Source organism: Dipodomys ordii, unplaced genomic scaffold, assembly GCF_000151885.1.
Source record: "Dipodomys ordii isolate 6190 unplaced genomic scaffold, Dord_2.0 Scaffold150, whole genome shotgun sequence".
Lineage (NCBI taxonomy): Eukaryota > Metazoa > Chordata > Mammalia > Rodentia > Heteromyidae > Dipodomys > Dipodomys ordii.
Genome location: NW_012267366.1, coordinates 6,374,024 through 6,384,567, shown reverse-complemented (window position 1 = coordinate 6,384,567; position 10,544 = coordinate 6,374,024). Strand labels below are relative to the sequence as shown.

At 36.3% G+C, this 10,544-nt stretch overlaps 1 protein-coding gene across 1 annotated transcript in view; it reads left to right on the top strand.

Annotated features, from left to right (window-relative positions):
• Positions 1 to 10,544, top strand: part of Bend2 (BEN domain containing 2) — a 61,356-nt gene that overhangs the window by 24,038 nt on the left and 26,774 nt on the right. Inside the window, exons 7-9 of the mRNA XM_013032110.1 lie at positions 1,219 to 1,335; positions 4,955 to 5,086; positions 8,365 to 8,466. Of these exons, the coding sequence (XP_012887564.1) occupies positions 1,219 to 1,335; positions 4,955 to 5,086; positions 8,365 to 8,466 (351 nt within the window). The remainder of the gene's footprint in view (positions 1 to 1,218; positions 1,336 to 4,954; positions 5,087 to 8,364; positions 8,467 to 10,544) is intronic.

Sequence of the window (10,544 nt, the reverse complement as noted above, 5' to 3'; positions counted from 1 at the left end):
CCCCCCCGCTCCCCTCCCACAGACATTGTAAAGCTCCTTTTTGACATGGCAATTTGTACTTCTCATTTTAACAAGGATTTTTCTGTTTGGGCAGTATTGGGGCTTGAACTCAAGGCCTCAGTCTTGCTAGATAGGCCCTTTAGCCATTGGACCACACCTTTAGCCAGTTTTTCTTTAGTTTTTTTTTTTCCATGTGAAATGTCATGCTTTTTATTTGAGAACACTTCAAAACCATGTTTCTATCACCCTTAGGAAAAAAAAAACCTATGTTCCTTACCTACTTTTCAAATCCAGCTTGGATTATAGGTGTCATTACTGTTCCTAGCTTGTTCTTTTTTTAAAAAAATTATTTTATTGTAAAGATGAGGGGTAACAATGTTCGACAAGAAATGTACTAATTACCTTACTCATGTAACCGTAACCCCCTGTATAGTATCTTTACAGTAGCTTGTTCTTTTAACTGGGTCTTACTCAATTTTTTTGGTGTAAGCTAGTATCAAACTTTGGTCTTTTCTGGCTATACCTCTCAAATGGTTGCAATGACTGATGTGAGCTATCCAGCCTGATCAGTTTTCTTAAACTTAAAAGTTAAAATTTTCATCTTGAGATACTGTATATTAGAACCACGCGAAGTTGTAAGAAATGATGCAGATAGCTCGTGTGTGTGTGTGTGTGTGTGTGTGTGTGTGTGCGCGCGCGCACGCGTGTGCACACGTGCCAGTCTTGGGTTTTTAACTCTGGGACTGGGTGCTGTCCCTGAGCTTTTTTGCTCAAGGCTAACACTCTGCCATTTAAGTCCTCCACTTCCAGCTTTTTTGTTAGTTAATTAGAGATAAGTGTCTCACAAACCTTCTTGCCTGCACTGGCTTCAAACCTCAAACATTATATCATATCCTCCTGTGTAGCTAGGATTACAGGCATGAGCAACCAGTGCTTGGCTGCAAACAGCTCTACTTCAAAAAATACTATTTTTCAAAAACACAGAAAATTATTACAATTAAGACTTTGACACAGATAATCCATATATTGTTTATTGGGATGTCCTCAATTTTTCTTGAATCTAAGTATGCATTTATATGTATATCTAATTGTGTGGCATTTTATTACATGAATAGATTTATGTGTCTACCACCACATTCAGAGAGATATCACTTCCTTCTCACAAGCTTCCCTACCACTGTCCTTTGGTAACCCCTGCCACTCTGTTTGTTCTTCTAGATATGACAGCAGTAGCAGAAGCCAGCCAGGCAAACAACATGGAGCCGATGGATTTCCCCGTTGTAAATGAAAATGACCAAGACTCTTTTTCAGCTGATACTCTCTCATCTCAATCTGGTTAGTTTCAGATGACATCTTACATAGAGCACTATGGAAGCCAGATGTTGGTGGCTGATGCCTATAATTCTAGCTACTAAGGAGAGTAAAATCTGAGGATAGCGGTTCAAAGCCAGCCTGAGCAGGAAAGTAGATTATTATCTACAATTAACAACCAAAAAGCTCAAGGACGAAGTGTGGCACAAGTGGTAGAGAGCTAGACTTGAACAACAACAAAAAAAACTAAGCAACATCCCCTAGAGCCCAGTTCAAGTGCCAATACTGTCACACACACAAAAACAGAAGCAACAATGGTATAGAATTAAATCTGTCCACATCACATCATTAATACAAGCCATGTGTAGTTCATTTTTTTTCACTCAAACTCTTACATACATATGTGTCTGCTTGTCTATCTGTCTCTCTTGCTGTTACTGGGAACTGAAGTTGGGGGTTCGCAATTGCCTGACTTGCTTGCAGAGCTGATAGACTATTTCTTAAGATGAAATCTCACAGATTTTTCTGTGCAAACTGGAATTAAACCTCTATCTTTGAAGTGTTAGCCTCCAGAGTAGCTAAGATCACAAACATGAGCAACTGATGCTATATCAGACTTTATATATTTAATAAAAGAGTATATTAACAGTTATTTTAGATTAATGTGTACTTTAAAGAAATAACATATCCTTGGCAATGGTAGCTCATGTTTGTAATTATAGATACTCAGGAGGCTTGATATCTGTGGATTGTAGTTTGAAGATAACCCAGACAAGAAAGTATGAGACTTTTCAATCAACTACCGAAAGAAAGAAAGAAAGAAGGAAGAAAGAAAAGAAAGAAAGAGAAAGAAAGTAAGAAAGAAAGGAAGGAAGGGAGGAAGGAAGGAAGGAAGGAAGGGAAAGAAAAGAAAAGAAAAGCTGCAAGTGTAGCTGTGGCTGAAATGGTAGAACATTAGCTTTGAGCATAAAAAAAAGAAAGCCCATGGACAGTGATCAGGCCCTCAGTTCATGTCCCAGGACTGGAACAAAAAAAGAAAAAAAGGAAAGAAAAGTAGGATTGGCTTTACATTTTATTTCTTCTGTTAATAACATCTTTCAAAATTAAGGCAAATAACACACTCAGCATATTTACATTGATACATGTACAGATGTTATTGAGCTATCTCAATTTTTACTCATTGTAATTTATATGTTTATTCTGTGCAGATATATTACATGAGTAGGTTAGATTTTCATGACCAGTCATGATATAGAGCATAATTGCTTACTACTAGCTGTTTCATCTTGTGTTTTTGACTATATTACTTTCTCTCAGGTCATTCTATCCTTTATTTCTCCAATGGGTAAAAGCATGTTTAATTAATATTAATTAATGTTATAGTGAAAACATATTTAATTTAAAGGAGATATAAACACTTTTTAAATTATCGTTAAGTAGTTATACAAAGGGTTTACAGTTCCCTAAGTCATGTTATGACTACAGTGCTTCTTGGCCAATGTTACACCTTTCATTCTTCATTTTCCCCCTTCTGTTCCTATCCTCAACTTATATAGTTCAGGTTTTTTATATAATGTATGTTGGCTGCAATGACTACATTTGCTCATCCTTCCTCCGTTAATTGTGCCCACTTTGCCCAACTCCCAAAGCATGTAGAAACACATTTTTAGAGAGGTTGAATAATTTTATATTCCTAGTAGCAATGTATAATATATTTCTGGTCTTTCCATAATTCTTTCTTCTTTTCTGAAGCCCTAAATTTCCTTTTGTCATATCTTTTCTCTTTGAAAATATTCATTTAAATAGATGAATATACTAGAGGCAGATGATTTTTAACATAAATATATTTTATCTTATACAATATATTTTAATTAGCTTTCAGTACACAATGACTATTGCTTTGATAATATCAGATTAAAAATTTTAAATATCCAACAGAAGTCAACTTTGAAAAAGTAAATTCTAATATAAAAATCAATAATATAATAGAAAATAAATTATAATAATAAAAATGGTAATAATTATATCTAGAAGATAATAACAATCCAGAGACATAGCCTTTTTCAGGAGCTGTTTTTGCCCTCGTGTCACTTATAAGTGAGAGCTGAAGTGAGTTTTGTGATGTTAAAAGACTTCAGGACCAAGTGGAAGGTGGGAAATGTGGGAACATGGCTTCTTGGTTTTAGTTGGATTCTAGTAAGAAACTTTAGACCTATTTCGTATCTGTTGACTGGTTAGAATAATCTCAGTTCCTGAATTTGGATAGATATGATCTGAGTATGATTCTGAACTATGTATCTTAAATAGTGAGGAATATTCTTTTTGTATGGTCTTTGTTATCGAGTTACTGTTATAAATAATTTTTCAAATATAATTTACAATATATAATAGGGAATGTATAAGACTTTATGGTTAAGAACCAGCCAATATAACAGACAATACAAAGAGACCTATAACTTTGCCCCATACTGGAATAATCTAGCACAGACTATTATTCAAGGCGATAAAGAAAACCTTGAAATTTATGTCAAAAACTGAGATTATAGAAGTGACCTAGAGAAGCTGAAATAAAGCAAAATAAAAACTCAGGAACTGAAAAGTACAATAAAACCATAGAATTCAATAACTAGGCTAATAGCTGAAGAGAGAATTAACCAAGCAGGAAATGTTATTGTGCTCTTTTCAACCTGATGTTTCCATTCAGGACTACAATGAGCCTTCCTTGATATCGATAACATTCTAGGCATTGTGAAGGCAAAAGCTAGGAGTGTAGCTAGATAAAAATCACCGAGGATATAAGACCACAGGGCATATATAGAGTCCATTCTGATTAGTTGGAATCTTAAAAGGAGAGAAAAGCAAGAATAAGGATGGAAAAAATATTAAAGGGTATTAGGAATAAGAATTTTACTAAACAAATGAAAACATCTCTGAAGTAATCCCCCAGGTAAATACAAACAAATTCAGATCTAAATTATGTTCACAAAATCATAGAATATCAAATTTCTTGTAAGCAGTGGATGAAAAAAACAGTTTTGCTTTCAAAATGTCTTGGAATGCATATAAATTACCAAAATACATAACTTAATTTTGTGAAACTTTCCATTTGCTCTTTTGGGTCTTCAAGTAATCATAAAATACATGTACATGTTTTTTTTTCTGTCCATGTTAGCTTTAAACTATAATCCTCCAGGATTTAGTCTCCTGAGTAGCTAGGATTACAGGCATGAGCCAATAATGATTCCCAGCTATATGTGTACTTTTAAATTAATAGTGGATACAGATATTATTTGAAAGGTTTTGTTATATTTTTCATTTCGGAAAGCCTAGAGAAGTTTTCTAGGCTAACCTATATTTATATCAATCTGAATAACTAAAAAATAATCAGGTAACTATCTTTTACATAAATTAACAAAATCAAAAAATGGAACTTGTCCATTGGCTAGACATAAAATAATATTTGTAGCCATTAAAAAATCTCACCTATCTGTATATCTTTATTTAGTAAATTGGTTGAAAATTAAGCAGTTCTGCTAAGTAGGGAGATTATTTTTTTCCTGTATTAGAGAATGCTTTTGTTTTACTGTTTTTACGAGGATAGTTTTTCTTCATGCAAGGTTCATAACAAGGTATTTTCTTTCAGACTTTGAAAGGGTTATACTGATAGAAATGCCAGGACAAACTGATGTCAATGGCCAGACACTCTATTACCCAGCTTTACATTTCAATGGCCCAGATTCTGAAATGGCACCTGCCTCTGCAGCTTTACATTCTGGTGAGTTTGAAGTGACACATGGTATCTTTAGCAGGTTTTAATCTAGATTCTTAACATGTCTTTTTCTGTTTTTGCCATATTGGGGCTTGAACTCAGTGCCTCAAGCTTACTAGACAAGCTCTTTACCACTTGGGACACACCTTTAACCAAATTTACTTTAGTATTTTTTTCAGATAAAGTTTTGCAGCTTTTGTTTGAGCAAACCTCAAAACCACATTCTTCATGTACTTCTTTCAACCATCTGTGCTTAGAAGTCATTACCATGCCTAGCTTTTTCTTTTTAGCTGAGTCTTTCTTACTTATTTTTCCAGGCTGGCATTAAACTATAATCTATCTATATCTTCAAAATAACTGGGATGACAGTTGTGAGCCACACAGCCTGATCTTTTTTTTTCTGGTCTTGGGGCTTGAATTTTGGGGCTGGGCCCTGTCCCAGAGCTCTTCAGGTCAAGGCTAGCTCTACCACTTGAGCCATCGCGCTACTTCCGGTTTTCTGGTGGTTAATTGGTGGTTAATTGGAGATGAGAGTCTCACGGACTTTCCATGATCCTCAGATCTCAGCATCCTGAGTGCCTAGGATTATAGGCCTGGCCTGATCATTTTTCAAAAATATTATCTTTTAAGTAGTTGTGCAAAGGCATTGCCATTCAACAAAGGAGTTTATGAATATAGTGCATCTTGATCAGTGTCACCCTTTCAACATTCTCAACCCCGCCCTTCCAAATCACCCCTTCCTTTATCTTAATTTTAGGTATGTATTGAAGTTTTGCTATTTAACAAAGTTTATGTGTATAGTGGATTTTTTTAAAAAACTTTTTTTTTTTTGCCGGTCCTGGGGCTTGAATTCAGGGCCTGGGCACCGTCCCTGAGCCTCTCGGTGTTCAAGGCTAGTGCTCTATTGCTTGAGCCACAACACCATTTCTGGCTTTTTCTGAGTAGTTTATTGGAGATAAAAGTCTCATCGACTTTCCTGCTTGAGCTGGCTTCATACTGGATCCTCAGATCTCTGCCCTCTGAGTAGATAGGATTACAGGTATGGGGCTGGGAAGGTGGCTCAGTGGTAGAGCGTTTGCCTTGCATACATGAGGCCCTGGGTTCAATTCCTTAGCACCACATAAGCAAAAAGAAAAAAAGCCAGAAGTGGTGCTGTGGCTCAAGTGGTAGAGCGCTAGCCTTGAGCTGAAGAGCCGAGGAACAGCACCCAGGCCCAAAGTTCAGGCCCACCACCCAAAAAAAAGGATTGCAGGTGTGAGCTGTTTCTCAATTCTGTAGTACATATAATAAATTCTTACCTGTATTCTTCTCCTTCCCCATTTCATTTTCTACCCCTCTCCCCCTTCCCTCTTGCAAGTACCCATTTCCTGGTACATTGTTGAGCTTTGATTTAGTCTTTCAGTAAAATTTAAAAGTAAAATAAATACTGCTACCAACCTGCAAAAAAAGAATTTACTATTTGAGCTCTCCATAGTCTATTACATTTCAGTTAATTCATTTGCAACCCCTTGTGTACCACAGTATGTTTTACTTGTAGATTTATAGGTACATTCTAGCTACCACAGTGAGGGAAACCATGCAACCTATGTTTTTCTGGGTCTAGCTTACTTCATTTAATATATTTTTTCTAAGTCTTTCCATTTCCCTATGAATGGTATAATTTTTCTAATGGATGAATAGAATTCCATGGTGCATATACCACATTTCCATAAATCATTTGTTTACTAAGGGGCATCTGGGCTGATTCTATATCTTGGCTATCTATGCTGCATTATCATAGCCAAGATACTGATCAACATGTTTAATACTGATTCTTAGAACTATTTGAGAATTAAACTTTTCATTTTGAGGTATTTTAAAACCACATGAAGTTTTAAGAAATGATACAGTGAGTGCTTGAGTATTCTTTAACTAGTTTAGTTCAAAAATAATATTTTTTGACAGATGTTGGTAGGTCATGCCTGTAATTTTAGCTACTCAGGAGGGTGAGATCTGAGGATTACAATTCAAAACCAGGACAGGCAGGGAAGTTTGTGAAACTTTTATCTCCAATTAAACATAAAAAGACAGAAGAGGAGCTATGGCTCAAGTGGTAGCACGCTAGCCTTGAGAAAAAATAAAAAAAACAGTTCAGAGTGCACTCAGAAGCTTAGTTCAAGCCTCAGGAACTAATGGCACAAAAATGTCACAGTTAGGATTTTAACATGGAGCCAAATTGAGATGTCCTGAGGTTTTGCTTTTATTTGGTTATATAGGTTTTATGTGTCCTCCCATTGCAATCAAGATACAGACCATTTTCATCACTGTAAGAATGCCTCATCTTGCCCTTTTATAATTCCAGTCGCTTCTCTGGGTATCATCCCTTCCTTCCATCCTCCCATATACTGATACATAGTAATTATTGATCTCTTCCGTGTATAATTTTGATACTTCAAGAATGTTAAGAGAAGTTGGGTATAGTAGTTAATGCTTGTTTTCTCAGCACTACGGAGGCTCAGAACTGTGAGTTTAATGCCATCCTGGAAAATATAGTGAGATTCTGCCTCAAAATAACAAAAACAACAGGAACAAATCCTGAAGGATTATTAAGGAAAACCCTGAATATATAATCTGTAGAGATTGGCATTTTTACTCAGAATAATGTTCTGAATTCATACCGAGGTTTCTGCTTGTTACACATGGTTTGTCCTTTTAGATTTATAGATTGTATTGCATAAATTCCATATAAACTAAGATTTTTTTCCCTAGTGGGTTATAGTTTTACTGTTACCTTAGTAATACATGTGATGCATTTTCTCTATATGTGTTACTTCATTGTTCCCTCTTTCTTGCTGCTGCTTGAAGTTGTTTTCTTTCACATGCTTCCTATATGAAGATTTCCCTTTGCCCTTACTTAAATCTGTGATGCTAGAAATAATTTACTTTTGCTCCTGTGAGAAAGTCTTTATTGTCAGGCATTGGTGGCTCACGCTTGTGATCCTAGCTACTCAGGAGGCTGAGATCCGAGGATTGCAGTTCAAAGTCAGTCTAGGCAGGGAAATCTGTGAGACTCTTATTTCCAATTAACCACCATAAAACTAGAAGTGGCACTGTGGCTCAAGTGGTAGAGCACTAGCCTTGACTTGAAGTGCTGAGGAACAGTGTCCAGGCCCAGAGTTCAAGCTCCACGACTGACCAAAAAAAAAAAAAAAAGAAGTGTTTACTTCATGTATATTATTGTAGGGTACGTGTGATATGTGTAAATTCATAGAAGTTAAGAGTTTTAGAATATATTTTTCTTGTAGGTGTGCAAGGAATAGCAGAAGCCAGCTTGGACTACAATCCTGAGGGGATGAATTTCCCACCTGTGATAGAAAATGACATTGACACTCTTCCATCTGATTCTGGTGAGTTTCAGATGATACACATAACAAATAGCACTATAGCAATCTCATATGTCAGCACCCCAAATCTTTAATGCAAGTCAGCTGTAGTTCATTTTAATATTAAACTTCATATTTTTATAACAATACTTGTAATAATTTTTTTTCAATTTTTTTTTTGGGTCCGGTCGTGGGGCCTGAACTCTGGGCCTGGGCACTGTCCCTCAGCTCTTCAGCTCAAGGCTAGCGCTCTACCACCTGAGCCACAGCACCACTTCCGGCTTTTTTCTTTTTACTTATGTGGTGCTGAGGAATCGAACCCAGGGCCTCGAGCATGCAAGGCAAGCGCTCTACCACTGAGCCACCTTCCCAGCCCAATACTTGTAATAATTTTAAATTGGCATGGATATGTAAGAAACAATATGTCACGATCCTACTTATATTTTGTTCTGTTTTTTCAACAATAACATCTTTCTAAACTAAGGTAAAACCACCCAGTCGGGAGATTGACATAGATACAAGTATACACTGTGAATAGTGCAGTTTCCAGGTCTTATAGTGATAGCAAATTTATTTTTATTGTACTTTTTAATTTTTGGTTCCAGTCCTGGTGTTTGAACTCAGGTCCAAGTGCTGCTCAAGGCTAGTTCTCTACTGCTTCATTTCCATCTTTTTTGCTGGTTAATTGGAGATAAGAGACTGACTTCCCCTGCTGTCAGTCCTCAGATCTCCTCCTGAGTAGTCAAGAGTAGCTAAGAGTTTACATGTCATTTTTTCTGATGGAAGCATAGAATTCCACTGATTATATATACCACATTTTCTTGATGTACATATGACCATATAAGATGATACTAATAAAAAAGAACTCCAAATTATGGAAACAAGAGGTTTTTCTTCGTTGTTGTGGTTTTTAATGTACAGTATGAAGTTATTTCTTTTTCTTTCATTTTTCCCCTTTGGTTTATCCCCTGTTGTCACTGCTTTTGATTTTGGTACCCTGTGTTTTGTATACATTTACCTGATTTGGGGAAGGGAAGGGTAACAACAAAATGGTGAGACAAAGGACAAACGAGGAACCAATGCTACAGGGATGCTCAGAAGACACTATGTTGGAAATTTTGGTATCCCTAGTTTTGGAATTAGGAGTAAAGTACTACCACGTTCATGTACTGACTTTTGTGTAAATGTAAGTTGTCAGTTTTCTATCTTGAATTCAAATAGTGCAATTTCTGGGTTTTTATGGTAATAGCATGGTTACCTTTTTAAGAATCTGCAACATAACAATGCTTGATAAGAAATGTACTCATTATTTTGTCCATGTAATTGTGACTCCTCGATATGGTATTTTCACAATTAAAAAAAAAAGAATCTGCAACATTGTCCAGGGTGGCTGCAGCTTTTTATATTCTCATTAGTAACGTATGGAGGATCTACTTTTCACATTTATATTTATGATACTTCTATTGTTTTTCCTTAATAATTATTCATATTCCTTTCAACTATATCTTTTTGTTACTGTTTGAAGATGTACTTTTCTGGCTGGAATGCATCCCTTTAGTTAATAAAGATTTTTTTTAGTTCATTTTTTGGCAGAGCTGAGGACTGAACTCAGGACCTTGCACTTGCCAGGCAAGTGTTCTTCCACTGTGCTAAATCCCCAACCCCTGCTGTTGTTATTGTTGTTGTTATTGTTTTTGTCGGTCCTGAGGCTTGAGCTCTGGGCCTGGCCACTGTCCCTAAGCTTCTTTTGCCCAAGGTGAGCAGTCTACCACTTGAGCCACAGCTCTATTTCTGGCTTTTTTGAGTAGTTTATTGGATTAAGAGTCATGGCATTTCCTGCTGGGGCTGGCTTCAGCCCATGATCCTCAGATCTCAGCCTCCTGAGTAGCTAGGATTATAGGCGTGAGCACCAACACCTGGCCCAATTGTTACTTTTAAGGAGTTATACAAAGGGGTTACAGTTTAGTAAGTCATGTTATGCGTACCATGCTTTTTGGTTAGTGTCACCCCTTCCTTCATTCTCCCCCATTTTCCCTCTCTTATAACCCCCAACTTATATAGTTAATTTTTTACATAGTGTTAATTGAACACAATGAGTAAAT